The sequence below is a fragment of the Lepidothrix coronata genome, unplaced genomic scaffold (assembly GCF_001604755.1).
Source record: "Lepidothrix coronata isolate B3197 unplaced genomic scaffold, Lepidothrix_coronata-1.0 Scaffold64, whole genome shotgun sequence".
In the NCBI taxonomy this organism is placed as follows: domain Eukaryota; kingdom Metazoa; phylum Chordata; class Aves; order Passeriformes; family Pipridae; genus Lepidothrix; species Lepidothrix coronata.
In genome coordinates, this window is record NW_016690244.1 from 2,624,523 (window position 1) to 2,646,768 (window position 22,246).

Consider the following 22,246-nt stretch of genomic DNA (forward strand, 5'->3'; position numbering starts at 1 on the left):
AACCACTCTGAGGGACCTGCAGCATGCCAAATGCCTACCCACTCATAGCAGTGGGGTCAATTTTGAGAGTGCACAGCCTCCCATAGCACTAGACAGTTCTTCTCAGAACAAAGGTCATTCAACGCTCGGATTATCACCGCCCTTCTTAGAAAAAAATAAAGTTGGCTCTTTTACATGTTATTACTGAAGAGTTAAAATAATGCATGCCCCAGCAACCATGAAGATGTCTAGAATTGTTACTTCTCATACAGGAGGTGAAGCCAGGTGGTTAATTAATTCCTTTTTCTTCCAGAGAGTTCACACAAATGCAGTTACTGCAGAACATAATTATGAAAAATGTACAACATTTTAATGTGTGGGCATGAATACATTAAGAGTAATAAAGCCTGTCATGCTTATTTTGATGAGATGGATGATCTCAAAGGGCTCTCTTTTTTTTTTTTGACAAAAAAGTTTCCCCCACCATCACCCACTTTTTAAATAAAAGCATACAAAGACACTACCCGATACTAGAAAGTAGTTTTAAGAAAGCTTAATTTTGTAACATGACACATCCACAAAGCTTTTAAGACTCATTCATTTAGACTGTTACAAGAATAATAACATACATAGGTGGATAATTAGTCTTACATTACATCAAATTACATCAATAATGGTAATAATGATTGTAAGTGGTTGTGTGTTGTTTAGTAGAAGTTTGGAGATGTTTTCGACTGATTTCTGAATCACTTAAAATACAAGTTATCTCCATCACTGATTTCTATCCATTACATTCAAATGAAAGGTATGAATCACCAAGATTAATCAGATTCCTCCAGATTGAGAAAGCAGTAGACCTGCAAATTCAGTATACTAGTAAGAAGACAATCACTAAATCATGTATTTTATTATAAAAAATGATGTGGGAGACTGGGAGAAAGATAAAAGACTCGAGCACCTGAGAGATTATACTAAAAAGCAGAGGAAAAGAGAAGTACAAAGGGAATACCAAAATAAAAGGCTGTAAGATACATTTTTTTTTTCTCCAAAAGTATTTCTGCACCTCTTGGAAAATTTTGTCCTTCAGTAGGACAGAAAAGGAACAAGACTCATACTACCACATAGACTTGGAATATGCTTTCTTTGATGCAAAAAGTAGTCTTTCAGTTATATTGATTGAAAATGTAAGAATTTCTCCCCCATCCCACCCCCACTATCATTACTAAAAGCCATTAGGCTAAATTGCAGTGCATCATTTTAAGAAAAAATATACCAGACAACAACAGTCACAACAATGTCAACTAATTTACTTGTTTATAGTTCCTTTAAAAAAAAATTAATAAATAAAAAAAAAGGAGAAAGAAATATCCAGATAAAAGGTGAATTCAGGTAACTCTTGCTATGTCTATTGTAGTTTTGTTTGTTGGGAAAAATTATTAAATCTATAGCCATTTGCAGTAAGAAATTAACACCTTTGATCACAAAATCAAATTGGAAGAGTGGATTTAAGATGTGCTGCTGTACTATTTACCTATATCTAGATGTAGTTTTTGTTTCCTAATAATGTTTGCAAAGACAAGATACTTTCCATCCTGTGCTCATTAACACAAAAGATAAATTTGTCTTTTCTTGATTTTGAAAAGTTTCCTAGAAACATGATTGCATAAAGCAATTACATTATTATGAGATTGTTTTATTACTCATTTTTGTCTGTTTTAATTTCAACAGGGGGCAACATGATGAGTTAATGTTGTGTTCTCTCACTTTATTACTTTCATGATCAAGTTGCACCGGGGAGGAATTAAGTTTCATTGCATTTAAAAAACTGCTCATATCAGCATGCAAATTTCAGTTGTTTACACATCCTCTTCTACCCTTAGTTACCTCAAATTTAGCAGATTTCTACCTTTCAGATCAATGCAATACATATTTGTGTCAGAATAAAGCTCAGATGGGACTCAAATAGCAAAAAGTGAGAAAAAGGTGGACTGATCTATAACTACAACTGTATTCAGCTCCTACAGAGCCACAAATCATGCCACAAGAAAGTGGGATGTAACAATTACTCTTCTATGGTTACTGTCTCAAGAGGAATCACTCTGTAATGGTCCAGCAAAAGAACTACAGAGTAGCAGCACAGACAGCATTCACTGCGTATCATCACCATTTTACTTGCAGGAACAAGGAGCCTTTTTATTCTTGAAGGCCAAACAGAGCATATGAGGACCTTGGGTGGGCCATGCATTAAACATACATCTTCAGGTTATCCAAGAACATAAAAAAAATTTATAGCCTCAGATCACATAAAACTGAGTCATTGACAAATCTGTGCCTTCCTCTGTTCTGCAGCAGGGCAACTCTTTCAATCCACCCAGTGCCAAACTGAAACTTTGGGACTTGGCAACTCCAGGCAAAAATCATTTCATTTGAACACAGCATTGCAGCCAAGCCCTAAAATGACAAGAGGGCCTTGAGCAGCTATGTGTTTTGATTCCTTATCAATACTCAGTTCATTATAGCCTCAAGGCTTCTTCATGCTAGTGCTGTTGCCTGATTCATAACTAAGATGAACACAGGTTGTTAACTTCTCCAGGATTTGTTTTTTAAACAATTTGCTTCTCCAAGTACATCTTCAGTTAAAAAAAACCCAAAAAACAAAAAAAAAAAAAAAAAAAAAAAACAAACACAAAACAAAACAAAAAACCCCCACACAACACAACAAAAACAAATGATGTTTGGATGAGGGAATTTGAGTGTACCCTCTGTAAATTCACAGATGGCATTAAGTTAGCTGGGAGGTTGATCTACTGGAGGATAGGAAAGCTCTGCACAGGGATCTGGACAGGCTGGATCAATGGGCCAAGGCCAAGGGTATGAGGTTCAACAAGTCCAAGTGCCGGGTCCTGCACTTGGGTCACAACAACAGTATGCAGTGCTACAGGCTTGGGGACAAATGACTGGAAAGCTGCCCAGTGGAAAAGGACCTCAGGGTGCTGGTTGACAGCCAGATGAACATGAGCCAGCAGTGTGCCCAGATGGCAAGAAGGCCAATGGCATCTTGGCTTGTATCAGAAATAGTGTGGCCAGCAGGACCAGGGCAGTGATTGTCCCTCTGTACTCAACACTGCTGAGGCCACACCTTGAATCCTGTGTCCTGGTCCCCTCGCTACAAGAAAGTCAATGACGTGCTGGACCATGTCCAGGGAAGGACAGAGAAATTGGTGAAGGGTCTGGAGAATAAGTCTAACGAGGAATGGCTGAGGGAGCTGGCATTGTTTAGCCTGGAAAAAAGGAGGCCCAGGAGAGACCGTATTGCTCTCTGCAACTACTTGAAAAGAGGTTGTAGTGAGGTGGGAATTTGCCTCTTCTCCCAGGCAGCCAGCGACAGGACAAGAGGACATAGCCCCAGGCTGTGCCAGGACAGGTTCAAGTTGGACACCGGGGAGAATTTCTTCAATGAAAGTGTTGTTAAGCATTGGAACAGTCTGCCCAGGGAGGTGGTAGAGTCACCTGGTTTTCAAGAAACAACTGGATGTGGCGTTTAGTGCCATGGTCTAGTAGACATGGGGGTAATCGGTCAAAGGTTGGACTTGATGATCTTAGAGGTCTTTTCCAACTGAAATGATTCCGTGACTCAAAGGGGCAAAATGCTAAATAACAAAAAACTAAAAATAAAACCAGTAATACTGTATGACACAAACAGTTATATATTTATGTACACTGTGGACCATTCAGTACATATATTCTCAATATGACATATTTGAAAAGTTCCCAAAAGGCCATGTACCTTGAACTCAGTACAGGTGGATCCAAAATAAGTATATATGAATATGCCCACCTCTTCTCTCATGACTATGAGTAAACACTAGAGATCTTAGAAAATAGTCATACTATCTAACTACTGCAAGCATCAGTTTTACAGCAAGTGATTACTGAGTACTGAAGACAACATGGTTTTGTGAATCAAGCAAAGTATTAGAGATCAAAATCATGGCCTTACAAATAATTTACCTATTTTTTTTTTTGCTAATCAGCTCTATGTTTTATGCTACTGGTCTTTCTGTTGAAGCGCGAGCATCAAAATAAATTTACTCCGGGGGCCAATTAAAATTTGACATGAAATTAAATGTTTGCTTATTTTAGAGTACAAGACTATACATTTTATTTAAACCTTGCAATGAAATAAAATGTTACTTCATAATAAAAAATTTATGTGCTTCACTTCAAAAGCAGTAATGGAACTTGCTTCAACCTCATTTTTACCTCCTTAATTATTCTGAAGATGTGACATTGCGGATTAAGTATGAACTGGCAAGTCATTTCATACACACACTTTTCTGAAAAAAACAAAACAAAAGAAACCTAAATATATTTTGCTTGGGGAAAAAGCCCAAACAAACCACCTTTATTTAGGACATTAGGACTCAGTTCCAAAATATATGTGCTGATTTGGACAAGCACACAACGCCTTCATCCCTCAGGCTTCTCCAAAATAAACCTCTTGTCTATTTACACTGCAAACTGTTTGCAGCATAAACTTCTGAGCTAAAATTATTCCCGTAAGTAGATGCTTTATAATACAACAAGGTTCTCACTTCCACTGGAGCCTTTATATAGTGGAGTTAGAATTAATAACAACTCTGCACTAATCAAATTATAAACTCTTAAAACTGAAGGGACAGGGAAGAGAAAAAAGCCACAAAAATTACCTTTAGAATAAATGTATGAATGTAACTCAATTTTCCACAGGCATTTTGGACAGGCATTATTCAAAAACTTTAAAACTAGCCACATATTTTCAATTATTTAAAGAACTGTATGAAGGTTCAGCTTTTTTTTTTTTAAGAGGCATATGGTAGGTTTGGTTCTGTACCACAACCATCTATATTCAGACACAAGGCAGAGTGGGAGCTGCAGAGAGCCACCTCACAGGTCCACAAGTGCTCAGTTTACTACAAATTAAACATGCAGAAAAAAACCTTTGACACCCAAAACTTACCTACGGTTCCGGCTAGACTTTATGTTGTGGGAAATCAAATGTGCAGACCTCCACAACACACCACAAGCATTCTGCTTCAGGTTTGCCCCATGTACAACCTATTCTTATATCAGCAATTTTCAAAGCAGGAACATCTGTGTTTGTTTTCTGAAAGCAAGGAAGCTTTGGCAGAGAAATTTACTATCAGACTTCTCCACCTAGTCCCAATATTTCGCATCATACACTGATGGAAAAATTGTTGTACCAGTGCCCCATCAGATACGCAAATGATATAATTTTGCAGATGTGGAAAAATAAAGTTCAAAAAACTTTTTTCAGGTTGTTTTTTTTTTTACCTCTTCTGAAGTGAACATGACTAGTCTTGGCAGACCTGAAAGCCCTTTTTCCTTTATCTCAGGACAAAACTTGTATCTTGCTAAGTTCATAGCATACATATTAGAAACAGAGCCACCTGCAGAAAGAGAAATACAAATATCACATTAGTCACAGTACTAGCACCTGTCCTGAGTCTAAGTACTTGACCTATTAGGGAAAAAATAAACTATACAGTTAGCCTAGTCATGCATCCATCACAATTTATTTCCTCCCCCCAGGGCTACAGACATAAAATGAACTCTGGGCTCTGCAGCATACATGGAAACAAAGCATATTTAAATGCTTTTTGGGGATATTTCTCAAGAAATAAGAGCTCTGTTCAAGCAGTCCTTCACAACACAGAACACCCTGCCACAGCTCCTTCCCATCTATACTGAAGCAATGTGAGTTTAGGTGTCTGCACAGAGCTCACCTATGGCTGCACTATACAGAGCCCAGAGATCTCTTGGGCAACCAGGCCTCAGAGTACTTTGGGGAGAAAAAACTCATTAGAAAAAACAACAAACAGGGTGAGTGGGAATGGGAAGATCTGCAAGGTAAGATCTGGATGGGTTTTGATATTCAGTTAGAATAAAAAAACAATAATAAAACCCCTTACATTATTAGCACAAAAAGTACAGTTAATTTATCTTTTGACAGTATCCCACTGTTTTAAGCAAGAAATTCTGCTGTAAAAGCAAGGCTTCTACTAAAAATACACATCAAATTTGATGTGAAAAAAAATACATACCACTAATGTATTAAAAAAATCAAGGGGATTTTAGTTTATTTATTTTTCTACTACTCATGTGTAGGTTGGAATTACTAACTTTGGTTTGGTTTTGGAGGGGGAGTTTAAATTCATTTACTCATTTTATTCCTCTTCTTCCCCCCAAAATAGATATAAAAGCTTCATATATAGCCTAACAATTTGTTATCTGAATAATCCGTGAAATATCACCATCATGCTTTATTGATTCAATACAGTGGGCTGGAACACTGCCTTATAGAACATTTGAAAACCATGGATTATCAAGCAACTTAAGAAATATCTGTTTAGCTTTACCATTACATTTAATAAAATTTCAAAAATTCAAAGTACTTAAGCTCATGTAAACTCTTGCTCCCACAATTCATAGGCAGGATACACACTTCTATGCCCTCAGGCACCATCAGTTGGTCTAGCATGTAAATCAGCTCCCTGTCCATCAACTATGTTAACTCATTCCAACAAGGCTTTTGGTGTTGTTGTTAATAAGGTCAAGAAGGACATCAGCTATGAACAATTAATTTCCATATAATTATATTTAATGTAGAACTGGTTTCATTCATCTACTGATCAGAATAACCAAATTATTACTAGAAACACATAAAATAAGCCTACATGAAATAGCTCTGTGTGTGTATCACTAGACTTGTGCATGCATTTTCAAATATTTTCTATTACTCCAATGTTCATAGAATTAATGGTATTGGGTGATTTACAGTGACTCAGTTTGAGGTCTGAACTGGTTTTACCTGGATTAAATATACCATCACCTTCTTCCCAGCCTATGAACTCAATCATTTTCTTGATGACTGCTTCTTCCACCAAAAGAAACACAGGGGATACTTCATATGTATATCTGAACAAAAAGAAAAGCATCAAAATTGGTATTAAAAACACAGAACTCATGCCAAAGAGTCTTGCTAAAACTAGATAAAGGCTTCTTGCACCTCTTTTTAATCTATCAGTAGCTGACCACCATCAGCAGTAGAACTCTAACGTATAAACATTATGCATCTGACCCAGTAGAGCAATTGCTTAGTTCCTGACAGCATCACATTGACACTTCCACTCTCAAAGTAATACATCAGAGATTGCTTTTAATGTAGGTCACATGCTTAAATTTCAGCTTTACATTTGCAAGTAAACAGTAGACAGGTAACCATTTGCACTCAGCTCTGTGCAGAATGCCTCAAAGGGTATGAACAACTAAGTCTGATTAATTCATTTTTATGTACTAAGATAAAAATCTACATTTAAAAGCATTAAAAGAAAAATTCTCTCCTCTGAAACCCCACCTCACAAACAATGAAACAAGGCCTCATCAGATTAGTCAACCTTCTGGTGAGCTATTCATCCAATTTGAATCAGACCCTTTTCTCTCCCAAATTCCTGCACAATTCCTACCTCTCCTGTAATACTGAAAACAGAAATCAGAAGCAAGGATGCAAAAACAGCTGTTGTTCCAAAAATCATGCTAATTCATCATCAAGAGGACAAAGAACCACACTTACACACTTGGGTTCAGTGCTTCTGTAATAAAACGAGCCACTAACGAGTAATAATCTATTCCAGCGTAGAGCTGATTAAAAAATCTTGGATGACCTGAAAATAGAGATCAAAAGCAAGTGACAGGATACACAAGAAAAAAAGAATACATCACAGTCCCTCTGAGTTGAATGCCAATCACTGCAAACCACAATTCACCCCATTCTCTCAGTATTCTCTGGATTCACTGTCCTTTTCTTAGGTTAGACAATCCTTTGAAAGTAAACTTAATAAGCACTTTCAAACCTCAGAAGAAGTCTTGAGAGGTGCAAGTGGTGTCCAGAATGAATGCAAGTTGTTCACTAGTTTTAAAAATCAAAACAAAGAAAAGAGATTGACAACTCAGCGGCTTTAAACAGGGGTTTTGAGAGGCCACAATGGATGCTCAGCCAAATTTTGTTAAGCAGTACAATATTGGAACCTGCTGATTCCAGGCAGCTATGCCTATGCTCCCACCAAAGTCTTTATACGGGGAGAGAGAAGAAAAATAACAGCTTGGAAAAAATTGCTGCACACTTAAAATGAGAAGTTAAAAGAATTTGTTTACCTGCCTTGAAATGCTGAGATATAACTAATTAGGACAAAATTTTATACTATTACTGACTATAGAAACAAGTCAGTTCAACAGTGGGATCACCACCTAAATTTTAATCCACAGCACACTATTTTTACATGCAAAACCGGGTAAACTGTATGGCTCCATTTATATTATATCTGGGGCCTCAATAAATGTCTCTACTTATATTAAAGACTATTTGCACAACGTACTTTTATATACAGCATCCTTTCTAAGGTAACATAGTGAGACAAATTATAATCCAAAGGCAATTTACGGAAGTGAGATAAACAGAACATTTTCCAGTATCTCAGTAATTATATCTGCATATTATTAATGTATTCCTCCTGCAGATCAGTAGTGCTACTCTTCTACGGTTTTCAAAGGCAAGAGTTCATTCTCAACATTATTTTACCGTTTTACTTTGTAGCAACAGTGACTGCAGCAGGGACTGTGACCTCAAAATGCACAACTAACTGTATCAAACGTCCTTCTCACTTTCCAAAACACATCTTAAGCCATACCACATATGAAATCCTGAGCTACTGATTCACAGCACTATTTCCTAAACATATGTTGTTCATTCCTTTTTGCTGGGATTGAATTATCCTACACATGCTGCAGAAAGGTTAGAGAGAGAACTGAGAGAGAACTAAAGGTTCTGTAGAGAACTAATCCTGCAGAGATGTGGCGTACTGTCTCTGAAACACTGCGGTCTCTCTTCTCACAGGGTCTGGATCAGGAATTACTGCCTATCAGCAAATTAACATCCTAGAAGACTATTGCTCAAAAAGAACAATAATAAATGGGGGGTAATCATCACTAAGAACATATGAGGGCAGTGATGGTGACTCCAAATCTCATCACTCAGACAGCAGGAAATGACATACAAAGGCCCTTCTCCTGCCTGTTTTGCTAGACTGTTATATGATACTTGTCTTGGTGACTTTCATAAGAGTTTAAAATGACAAAATCTACCATTAATGCCAATGACATTACATTAATTAGTTTTTTATTAGTTTGCCACTATTACACATTTTAGTCAAACCTATGGTGACCAGCATTCAGTCAAACAACAGAAACATGACCAAGTGTTTGCATACTTGTATAGGCAAGCAGAAAACAAACATTCACACCCTCAGTTCCCTGAAAGGTGAACAGAGGTTTGTAAACATTATCCTGTCTTCCTAAGTTAGCATACAAAATAACTCCATTAGAAATCACATTCCTACTGGTTTTGACGCTGTATCGTATAACATCCTGGCAGAGTTGCAGGAGTTTCTGGTGACATTCTCCAGTGTCTCTCATTTCCAGGTCAAGAATCTGTTTAAGAGTTTCAGGGGCTTGCCATTCACAGACCTAGTGATGGGGAGGGGGCAGACACGATCAGTGAACAGGTTTGTCAGGAGGAAGAGGTTATAAAAGTACAAGGTAAGAACCACATTCAGCACTGCTTTCACAAAACTTCCCTTTGCAGGGTAATATATATTATATATCATAAACTGGTCTCATGGGATGTTGGTTTTATTGCGTCTCGGGCATTGCTCAACCATAAAAATGAGTGGGGAATGCTGGAAGCCAGAACAGAAAGAGGCCTGCAGCTCAAGTTCTATCCTTTAGCTAAGGATTTGTAATCACAGCATTTTCAGATGCTGGTCTGCCAAAGGGTGGGAGCAACCAGTACATGCCCAAAGGCAAGCACAGTTTATTTGCAGGTCCTCTTCCCATACAGCCCCTTAAGCAGGGGTTCTACAAAACCCAGAGCAATCTCATAATGTTGCCCTTTCACAGTAGTACCAAATCCACTGTTCCTCCTTCTCCAACACCATTGCCCCTGAGGAGCAAACAAATAACTCACCCTCACCTCAAACAAGAAAAACACTACAGCCATTTGTGATCACACAGAAGATGACCACCGTACTCTGAGATAAAAAAAAAACCAACCTCATTACTTTCTGGCAGATATTTATGGTAACTATATTATTGAAAGCTTTTACAATATATTCTTTTTTCATTTCTAAGGCTGTCTTTTTATTTCAGAGCCAGGCATAGACTCTGCAATAAAATACAGCTTATAAAAAAAATTGATTTATTGTTCATTATCTCCATTACAAATTCCTAACAACACTTTATTGCTTTACCTTTTCTGTTACATCATCAGCTTTCTGGACAACTTCTTCCATTATAATCTTACACGCCTCTTCTACAAACTTCTCTCCTGCTTTTGAGTCCATTATTGGACCATTTAGGATGACCCCATCCACCAAAACAGCATTCTTCTTCTGGAGCATCTCCTGTTTGCAAACACCAACTGTAAGGTGAAAAACTCATCATTAGAGCAAGGCTTGGATAACTAAATAATAAACAAACAAAAAAAAATTCTTTCATTGCTGTAGATTTAGTAAACTTAAATAAAAACTCACATGGACTTTTATGTGTACAAAAATCCTATATTTTAGTGGAAGAATCTTTGCAGACAAAAGAAAAAAATTATGTGTTACTTCGAAACTAGATCATTATTCTGTAAGTAATAATAATTTAGTGTATTGTATCTACTGCTTTCCGTAGCATGCAAGAAACCTTCCAAATACAGAGGAAAATACAGTTCTGGCTTAGAATATGTTACAGCTGGATAAACAGAAATACAGTGAAAGGTAATGGGCATTTTTCTTAGCTGAAAATGTTTCCCTCCACATGCCATCCCTTCTGCTCTGCTTTTTTCATGAAATAATTTCCAGATTCATTTCCTGTATCTTTGTGCTACTCCTTCTCACCAGCCAGTTCTCTTTGCTCTTCTGCATTCTTTGCAAAGTGCTTCACTGACTCACACTCCATGAAAATAGCTTTTGAGATTGCTGACAATATCACATACCTGTACTCCTTTCTGCCCTTATCCTACTAAGAGCCCTCAGTCACTAATTACAGTAATCTACTAGGCAGATTATCTTGTTCATTTGCTTCTCCAATGATGATCTCTTTCCTTTTCCTCCCCTCACCTTTACCCACAAGATGTACTCTCCAGATGTGTTTCATATGTGCATTGCTACTTCCTCCTTTACAGTACTTCTGAAAGCACATCCAAGATGCTTATAAAACGCTGGCCAATAGTGACAACTACGTATCTATTTCATGTATTGATTTCATATGGCAAGATCAGGACTCCAGTTTTCATCAACGTGAGGATGAAGATGAAAGTGAGACATTTAGAGATATCAAGGGAACAGACATTTGAAACATTATAGCGCTGAAAGGAGAAGCGGTAACTACCACAGCCAAATTATCTGGGTTACAGACAGTGTCTGTTCACTGATCTTGCCTTAGAATAGCTAAGATCTATAAAGCCAAGCAGCGCTACCATGAAAAGTTGTCTTCACCTACAGTGAGGATGGTGGAAGGCTGTGATGTACAGAGAAAGCTCCGTGCCCGAAACAACTTTATCTTCTGCTTTACTTTTTGCTCCAGTTAGAAAGTACAGAAGACAGATGCCTTTTTCACAGGTCTAAACAAACAACCACCTTTCCAGAAGACTGCTAGATACTGCAATCTGTCACATTAATCATTTTTATCACAATTACAGCTCCTCATGCACAGGAGGATATAGAAGAACAACGGTGCTACTTAGAAAAGTTCATCATTTCAAGGTCCATTGATTGAAAGAAACTGTCAATCCCATGACTTTTTGCTTTCTGAGAACTCAAAAAAGCTATTCAGTTGACTTTGACTTATCAGGAGAGATATGACAAACAAGACAAAACTCTAACATGAGATGGGACCTCAGGCTTCCCACAATGCTGCCAACAAAAATGAGACATATGCAGATGCATTTTTGAAATTACTTCTATTTTTAATCCAAACGGGCAATATACTAAATTTTGCTGAACAGAGTAGCCTTCAGCACATTGTTACAGGATAGACATAAATGTTCTTATGGGATAGATAGTGAACAAGCAGGTAAACAGTATTAAATCTTTAACAGGCAAAGAAGGAAAATCACAGACATCAAAAATGTCAATTCTCATCATGCTTTCCAGAACATCACAGCAGAGGCACTGTAAAGAAACTGCAGCTTTGAAAAAGTCTTAGAGGTTTCTCTCTGAAAACGCAAGCTAGTAGGTCAACTTTGCAAGACTTGAAACACCAAGTATTACCAAGGAATTTGAAGGCATGAGGTCTTTGGGCAGACAGAGCAGAGACCATTTGTGAATTGAGAGTTAGTTATCTGATGCATAAATAGCTACCTAAGTGCTATCCAGGTTTAACATAAACACTAGAAAAAATTTCAGCCTTAACATCACCTGGAGATGCTATCATCTCTATTTATGCCAAAGGTGTTTTGTTGCTATGAAACAACAACAAAAAAAAAATAAGACAGGATCTAAAAAAAAATATACAGGAGACAAATATCTATCACAAAGCCCAGATGTTGATATTTCCTTTGGTTATAAGAACAGTAGATGGTGGAGCAAGAGAACTCATTAACTCCTTTTTTTTTTTTTTCTGCTCCACCTCTCAGGTCTCTGGTAGAACCAGAGCTGTGCAAAAGGTTTCTATAGGTAATGCCATCAGCCCTGTTCCTGTCATTTTTGCACAGACGTAAAAGTACTTCCATGACAGTGATCTTTTTCCAGGAATTCTGCAAAAAGCAAAAGCAGAACTTTACATTAGTTTTTTCTACCATGTCTCTAGGGGGCTGGGTGATAGGTCTGACATCTCCCTATTTGAAGCAAGTCTGCTCACCTCTACAGTCTCCCTAGGACACTTTGTGGATCCTGAGGAAGAAGATATGCTCTGGAAAATGGGTAGGACTTTCAGGTAGGACTATCATCCTAGTCCCCACATCTGTGTTGGTACTAAGGCACAGTCCATGGAAGAGAAAGGCAAAGCAGAGAGGTTAGAAGGAAGGGATGAAAGAGAGCCTTCATTTCAACAGCATTTTACCTGTGCAAAGCTCCAGCAAAGAGTTCATGACTTAGCCCATATTTTATTTCCTGGAATAATACTCCTTGCGATTATTTATCACTTTCTCAATAATTTTTTGGTTATCACTTATTTCAATCTGAACTTTCTGAGCCAAATTCTGCCCTGGAACATACTATAAGACCTTTTCTTGAAATTAACAGAAAACTATTTCACAATCAGCACTTAAATCAAGCCCCAAACACATGCATTTTTTGAGGTACAGGTCTTCAGGTTTTGCAAAGCACTCCTGGATGTATACAGTATTCCTATATCATGATTTTTCTGCAAATGCCATGATACTTAATCTTCTACTTATAACTGTCTGACGTCTGGAGTTCTTACGAAATTTCCAAATTATTATTTCAAAAAAAAATAGACGTATTTCCCCTTGGTTGCAGTAAAACCCTGAAGAAGAAAACTAAGTAGATGATGAATATCTGAAATTCCATAACATTTTTTCTTTTTATCACATTTTTTAAAAGAGTCAGTGATCAATTTGTTATGTTTTAGATAGGTGAACCTCCAAAAAGGTTCTAGGTTCACTTTTTATGTCACAGTACCCAAGTTAAATAGCAAGCTTTTAACATCATCTCAGAGCTCAGCATCCAAGCTAAGAAACATACACTATTTTTATGAGGTGATAATACATGTTGCCTCTTTAAAAAAATCATCAGCAAATGCTCAAAATATTATTTTCCAAGAATTTTAAGCCTTTTATATATCTATCTCAAACACCCCTGATTGCACTAAAGGAACACATTCTCCATGAAGCCCACTTCATAGAAACAGCATCTCATCACATATACCTCTCTTGTTTTCAGACATGATAGGGAAACAATCTAGAGATGAGGCTGCAACAAATATGTTCTTTTCTACTTGAGAATACAGAAACAGACTCCTAGGCAGACTCAGAAAACAGACTTCCAGAAAATATATCAAATACAATTTCATCCAAATGGCTCCAGGCTTGAAACAGAACTAAAACTTCACCAAATGGAAGTGCTTTAAACCAGAGATTAAAGATTATTGTCTGTTAAAAATATCCTTCTGCAAAACAGAAGACTCAATCCTGCTTCAATTGAAGGCAATTGGGCATTCAGCCACTGGCTTTAGCAGCAGGAAAATCAAGCTCGCAATTCCCACATTTCATCCTGAAAGAAATATTCTATTACAGAAGCCTAAGAATACCCAACCAGCATTTCATTTTTACAATCAATACTATTTTCCCAGCAGAAAACATAAACTAATTGGAGTTGGAATAATGTACAGAAAAAATAAACACTTTTTCAGATGTTTCTTTATGTAAGCACTACCAAGTATTTTAAAAGCTGCATCTGTGCTTCCATATTTGACTGCTAAATCCTTGCACTACAAAAAGAAACTGAAGCATTGTACCTGGCCCATTTTAACAACATATTGTAATAACATTTGGGAAAGTAGCATGAGATGACCGAAAGATTTATTGCTCACAAGGAAAATGAGGAAACAGAGGGGGGTTGTTGTGAAAGAGCAGCTTGTGCTTGGATGCCAGGGCCAAATCCTGTCAGTTTACACTGTATTAGCACCACTGACTATTCAAGGGAATGCAAAAAGCTGCCTTTGATCAAAGGCTTATTTCTGTTTTGTAACAAATGCAGTAATAATTGCAAGCATTAATCAGAGACTAATTTTAAATTTCACGTTCTGTATGATCTAGTCATGGATAATCTTTCAGAAGACTTCAGTATCTTCCTTCAGTGTGTCCAGCAAAAGAAAAGTAAATTCAGTGTCAAGGCTCCACACCACCATGTTTAATGAACTACTGTGGCACCATATCATGTATCAAAGCATTAAAACACAAACCTATGCACCTATGTCCCACACTACGCAGCAATTTCAGTCCCTTGGTATTTATAATCTTTAAAGATACATCTGTTTCTTTAATCACTGCTTTCTGTACATATGAATGAAGTAAAGCCACTTCAGCCTTAACACAAAAATACATTGCTTCTTAGTAAAGGAGATGCAGGTTTCTTATAATCCAACATATTAAATCACTTAGCATCCTGGCAAAGCTATCCATACAAAAAAAAAAAAAAAAAAAAAAGAAAAAAAAAAAAGAAAAAAAAAAAGAAGTAGGCACAGGTATGGTAGGGCTCTTGCAATTCCCCCTGAATTATATATTCCTGTTTTGCAGGTTTATGGACTAGGTCTGTGGACAGGGAACAAGTTGGGTGTTTCCCCTCAGAAGGGCTGCAAGAGCCCCCTCCCACAGGAATCCTATGACTGTGAAAAGGCAGATGTGACCTTTATAGATCAGGACCCAAGGAAAACAGAAGTGCTTCTGTATGGGCTCAGAAGCCCCTGAATAGACTCATTGAGAACACTGTTAACACTGAACAGCAACAGCACAACAAATGGGTCCTGTTCTTCATCCCACACCTGAACTTCCCATTCTGAAAGGAAAGGTTAGGAGGAGAGTGAAATCTGGAGAGGAGACTCAGTAACAAATATCTGACAGGGAACGCAACGTCCACGCTAGGACAGAGGTCCTGCTTTCAGAAGTATTTCCAGAGTTCTGAGGGAGCACTCTTATTAGTGGAAAGCTCATGATTTGGTTGTGCCCATTTGCTGTGTGCCAAGTGCTTGCTATACACAACAGTCCTAGGTAGGATTTGTTTAAAAAAAAAAAACAAACAACAACACCAAACTACAAAACCAAAAACAGCAGACAAAAGTTAAGAAAAAAGAATCAGAAACTTTTATGCAGCCAAACCTCAGGAATTGATGTTAATATTTCATAAAAACTTCACAATGCCCTAACCAAGCAACTGCAGGAATGATTCATGCTGTAACATTTCCAATTAGGAGAAAAGGCTGCAGAGAATCAGAATTCACCTTGATGCAAAACTGAGAAACGGCAAATGCCAGCTATGAAATGGAAATCTCAACTCCCTGAACCCAAAAAGATTCTCTCAGCTCACATGTTCCAATTTTCAACACCTGCTAACAGTGTAGGAAGCATACGAGAAACAAAATTGGTTTTAATTTAATTAAAAGTTGCACATTAATAATGAACATTTAATGAATGTTCCTTTTTTTCTGTGGGAAAGTGACTGAATCTGCGATATCTAAGTCAATCAAAGGCACGGTGCATGGGATAGCAAAGTTAACTTCAGGAGTCTGAGTTCAGACAGAAGTGATGAATATATGTGTGACCCACATAGAATATATGGAATCCCTCTGATTTTCCTGGTTCCCGCTGGGGAAAAAAAAAAAAAAAATGGAGACACAAATAGGATTCTTTTTCCAAATTAAAGTTCTGCAGCTTGATTTAAAAGACTTCATGACAGCCTGTAATTTCATGCAAGAATTCTATTTTTAGTCATAATATAAAATAAATTTTTAGCTCCAGTCTTTCAAAATCAACTAAGAAAGCAGTAATTTACTAAAGCTTAGTTTTATGGGATTCAATGAAAGTTAAAATGTAGAAATAGATGAAAAGTCTAAATTTCATTTTAGGAAGTTTTACCTCTACACTCAATTTACAGTCAAAACAACACTTTCCCCTTGCTTTTTCTTAATATCATAAACACTTCCATATTTTCTGCTTCCTACAAAGGATTTCCAGTTGCTGTTCACTAACTCATGTCTACAACATATCTCTGAGATACACCCTTATTCACTAACACAGGGAAGCTCATGCATAGTAAATCAGGATGTAACTTTCCAGCCCACTAGGTCCTCTGAACTAGTTTCTATGCACATATTCATAATTTATTACTATATTAATTCAACGTAAAAGTAGTTCAAAGTAACCCAATGCACTTTCAAAATGGAGCAAGCTGCTCTGCACAGACTATAACATTGCTGATCAGATCAGCAGAGACCAGTCATGTAGATGAGGGACCCAAGCAGTGCTCTGGACACATCACTTCAAATTGTCCCTGCCATGGGTTTAACTATGTGATTTTGGGAAACCCCTCCTGAGCTGCAAGAGGCCAAGCTGCTGGGTGACACTGGCAAGTGCCAGCAGAAGACACTAACAGTCCTTTTCTAGAGCATCAGCCTGGATGAGACCTGGTAGAAGCACAGATCTGACCATACTATGCATGCTGAGACTCACCAACAAGACCATATGATCCCTGTCACAGCAAGGCAACTGAAAGAGGCCCAAACAGAGCCACCACACCATCTGTAGTCTGACTACACCCATGTCTTCCATTTTTCCTCTAACAAAGGCAGAAGATGGAGAACTTATTTTGTTTGGGTTTTTGTTTGACCATGCCAAAACTTGAATCAGTCATTTGACATTAGCATTGCAACCAAATACCAGGCACATACAGCAATTGTTGCTTTCTCTTTCCCCTTCAGGCTGATACAACAGCTTTTAAATATGATATATTGGCCCAAAAGGGGACTCAATAATCCCTTAACAATAGAGTAGGCCTGCTTGAGAAAAATTAGTTTAAGCAGCTCAATGAGACACTGCAACCTTTCTTGTTGAAACCCTGACATTTGCCAACGCGTAAGATCATATTTATGAGGCTTTTCAGCTTACATAAGGGCAGAGGCATCCAAGCTTTAGAGCCACAAGCTCTTCCAGATTATCTAGGTTTGACCAACTACTTTGTAGAATTATTGCTACTTTGCTGACAAAATGCCTTGGTGACTAAGAACCACTTTCCTCATCATATTCACGGCATGGAAGAACTTCTGGTCCAGTGACTTTTACTTTAAAAGACAATTCTATTTACTGACACTTGACAAGTTTTTCACTAAAGAAAATAAAGATCACATGCAGTCAAGAAACAGTAATAGAGATGGATAACATACATACATTTGAATCAGGTCAAAGAAATCTTTTCTTGCCCTTAGACTAGACCTGACAATAATCAACAGAAATGACCTCTAACATGCCACAAAGCAACAACCATTTGCCTTTTCAATTAATTATTCCCTCATTGCACATGTATAAGCTGCATTAATGGTAAAATAACTTGTGTGCACAGATGTGAGAATAAAAAAGGAGTCAAATGGCCCCAATTTAGCCATGTCCTGCTGAGTATCCTTGACTCATCAATGCTTTACAAACAACTACTTCCAACAACCTCTGCCATTTATGATGTGAGGCAAAGCAAAAGAGGCCATAAGAAATTTATCTTTTGATTTTCGCAAATCTTAAAGAGTTAATTTCTGTAAACATCTGGGATGAACACAAAAAACTATCCCAAATCTCTCCACAGGTTGGGTGGAAGTCAGAGAAATACAAAGATATGTACAAAGAAATACAATACACATGTACTTCAATGTGTCCATTTTTTTCTGTCTTGAAAGTGTGATAAATGCTTATGCAAATATCAATGGTCTTTAAAGAAGTAGCCAGCTTAAAATAGTTAAGGGCTGGGAAATTAAGGCACATGAAATCTAAACTGTTTAATAGGCAATAATAGCTGAATCAGTATGCAACAAGATCTCTTATTGCATTAAAAAGTGACAACTCTTGTTGTATAAGTGACAGCTTAAAAGATGCCTTAATCAAGAAAGAAAAATTATTTATTGAACTTTTCAAATGTCAAATTAAGCTTCTTCACTAAATGTTCATTAACTGCCAAGAAAATTCTTATTAATTTTAAAGCACCATGAATGCACTCTCACGGAATGACCTTATTTGATGCAAGCTTCATTTCTTGCAAACCTATATTTCCCTTCCTCTGATGAAGTGATATTAGCAAAGACCCTAGGACCTCTTTTATCAGATTAGATTTTAAGACACAGGAGAGATCCTGTTCCTCTGCTCTGACCAAAATACTAACCTGAGTGTCACATTACCAGAGCCTTAAAGTCACACTAACTTCCAGTATGTTTCACCATGCTTCACGTTACAGAGGTTTGAGACGGCAACATAGCAACATCTTACATAAAATATTTGCTGACTCACCTCCCCAACTTGCTGGTGACATAAACCACATAACACCCCAAACATACCATATACACGCTGAGCAGACAGCAATTCAGAAGTTAAAATCAGCATATTGCATAAATGCTGGCTGCTCCCTTTCCCTTGTGGTTTCCAGCTCTGACTCTGTTTGTTGTACTTGATGAGCTAGCAACTTGCCTGAGAATCTGCTTAATTCATTCAGCCCTTATTCCCCACAAGGGAGCAGCTCACCTATTTTTTTTCTCCAAATACAGAATTTGCCAGGCTTTCTCCATGCCAAAACAACCTTGGAAAACTACCCTGATGCCAAATTACTGAAGGATATGTGCAGTCAAGATCCCTTTCTGCAGCTAGGAGTAGGAATTTACAACTTGGCCCCCTCTCATTAATGGGATTTTGCTGTCTTTTGTGTTAGTGGAATCATAGCCTAAAAAAAAATCCTCTTACTCATTCCTGCATAGTCATTAAGGCTTCCCTTGTGGACAGTGGTGATGTCTGAAAGAAATTAGGCTCAATTAGCAACCAGGAAGATCAAACTCAAGCACACACTTTCAGATACAGTAACTGTTAAAAAAAAAGAAAAGGGAAGAAAAAAAAAGAAGCAAGGAAAACAACCCACAGTGTCTCCCCACAAGATTGTTGCCATTGCGCTCACCACAGCAGCCACTGCAAGTGTTAACTCCACGCACATACACATCTCCAATCCAGCTGTGTCCACTTTGCCAGCTGCTCTGGCTGTGCAAAGCAAACACAATGCTAGTGCTGCAACAGGAGGAGGCAGGTGCCTTCAGACTTTGTCTCCTAGGTGTTTTCCAATATAACCTTAAAAGCTAAGAGTCCATAAAATTGCTATTGAAAAAAGAACCTCACACATCAGCCCAGAAGGTCTGGTTTTAACAATGGATTCACATTTGCTTGGGGGAGTGGGGAGGGGGAACCTGACAGTAAACACGGCGCAAATCACCAAAAATAAAGGGAAGAGAGGATTGGGAGAGTAAAGGATTCCTCATGAGAGAGACAGTACACAGAAATTACAGATGCTACTCATGAATAAGGAAGAGAGACTGGAAAACCTTCAGCAACAAGGGTGGATATCATATTATCTCCAGACACATTCTGTCTTACCAACACAAGCCAATGATTTTGGAACAAAATTAGACTTTGAGTAGCATACATCAGACAATATTTGAACAAGAACACTACTACCCAGCTAAACCACCAGGATCTCAGTCTTAGTGACTACTGGCAGCATATTTTTGGTGTTGTCCTGGCAGAGGATATAAATACAAGCTGCATCTGAAGCAAATCACTTTTGGAGCTGCTGTCACAGCACTGCTCCTGCTACTCACGTGTTACAGCTGTCGTTACAGTACAGCCTTAGACTACTGTGCAGACCAGATCATATTATATCATATATATCACCATATCACACTATAATTGTCATGTAACTTTACAATGCTCATTCAATTTATATCAAATAAAGCAAAAGGGAGTGATTGTTTTCAAAACATTAAGTTCCTGAAGTTTTCTTTCAAATATATTAGTTTATTTGGTGATTTGTCTGCCCATATAGTGCTAATAACTTGGATCACTCATGAATGCAAAACACTCAACCTATGGGAGACAAGCTAGGAGACTTCTCAACCTGAGGATGAAAACTTTTTTGCTTTTTCACCCATGTTTAGGGTAAAAAAAAAAAAAAAGAAACATACTAGATTTCAAGCCTTTTTTGACTGTTTTCATAAGAGATTCCCAATTTGAGATAAGTGGAGAAATTTTTATCAAGAATATTGATTTGTGGGAGAGGAGGCAGCCATCTGCAAACACTTTTACTATTTTCTGACTTAGCAACCAGCTTCCACTCACAAGACCGAAAAATTCTTTGCCTCTTAACCTTGCAAATAATCATTTGAATTCTAGGTGTACCACAATTTAATCTCTGCATTTGCTAACCTCCTCCAGCAGTCTCATTATTGTATTAGCCACAGGTCATCAACATTCTCAGCTTTCATAAACATATGGCCAACTTTTACTTTTCATCACTTAATGATACAAAGCCTTCCTCTTAATGCAGGTAAAAAAACTTGACAATACATTTATAAAACAGGATTAACTTCTCCCTTACTGAGACCTTTTGTTCCAAAGCAAATCACTGTATTACCATGCCTATTTTATTCTGGTACCGGAAAGAAAAAAAAAAAAAGAGTTAAAATAAAAGGTAATTCTCTTTAAAGATCATTTATTTCATTTATTTCAGAAAAAAATACTGTTCTGCAATGATTTTATGATAACTGTTGCAAACCCTGTACCTTATTAAACCATTCTGGCTACGCTGCTGCTGCGCTGTAACAAATGGAGGTTACAGGTCGACACCCAGCAGGCAGCTACACCTCCCGCATCTGGGCTGCGCGCCGACCCTGCCTCCCTCCTCTGCTCAGAGGTCCCTCTCCTCGCCAAGCCCAGCGACACCCGTGGTGGGGAGGCTGCTGGAGCCCCCCCGGGCCGGGGAACGAGTTCGAAGCCCCAAGCAGGGCTGAGAGCGCGGTTCTCCCCTCCTCCCGGCCCTCTCCAGCCCCTCCGCCCGGCCCGGAGGGCGCCGCCCCGGCGGCCGCAGGGCGTCTGAAGCGGGGAGAGAAGAGGGAGAAGGCGGCTGTGCCCCACCGGCGTTTACCCTCCATCTCGCCGTCGAGGTGGGACCGGAGAAGGAGGGGAGGCACCTCCCCGGCGTGGCTCCCGCGCCGAGAGAAACCGATCCCGCAGCCTTCGCCCCGCACGCCCGCAGCCGCCCCGCCGCTCCTCCGGGCCGCCTATTAATACCCTGGTGGCCGCTGGCCCGCCGCCATCCGCCTGCCCCGGCGGGGGCGGGCGACGGGGCACAGCCGGAGCGGTGCCGCCCGCAGGGAGCCTGGCTGCCCCCGAGGGTCAGGGAGGACTGCGTAAAGGCGGGGATGGTGGATGGTTTAACGCCCGGGGGTGGCCTTTCTTGCGAACTCGGGGGATCGTGGCTGTCGCTGCTTGTGACAGTTTGTTTTGGTGCCTTTGAAACCTGACCCGGTGCCTCAAAACTTTTCCCGGGGCTGCGTGGCGCTCCCGGAGGCAGGCAGTCGGCAGCCGGGCTGGTCCAGCCCAGCCCAGCCCGATTCCATCAGCCTGGCCGGGCACGGC

At 38.8% G+C, this 22,246-nt stretch overlaps 1 protein-coding gene across 2 annotated transcripts in view; it reads right to left on the bottom strand.

Annotated features, from left to right (window-relative positions):
* The window catches only part of GADL1 (glutamate decarboxylase like 1), an 81,271-nt gene extending 59,419 nt beyond the window's left edge, over positions 1-21,852 (bottom strand). For both annotated transcript variants that reach the window (XM_017818044.1, XM_017818045.1), the window contains exons 1-6: positions 21,753-21,852; positions 10,344-10,513; positions 9,435-9,561; positions 7,613-7,703; positions 6,851-6,957; positions 5,314-5,429 (exon numbers count right to left, since the gene is read on the bottom strand). In XM_017818044.1, the coding sequence (XP_017673533.1) occupies positions 5,314-5,429; positions 6,851-6,957; positions 7,613-7,703; positions 9,435-9,561; positions 10,344-10,513; positions 21,753-21,759 (618 nt within the window). In that variant the 5' untranslated portion in view covers positions 21,760-21,852. The remainder of the gene's footprint in view (positions 1-5,313; positions 5,430-6,850; positions 6,958-7,612; positions 7,704-9,434; positions 9,562-10,343; positions 10,514-21,752) is intronic.
* Positions 21,853-22,246: the final 394 nt, after the last annotated feature.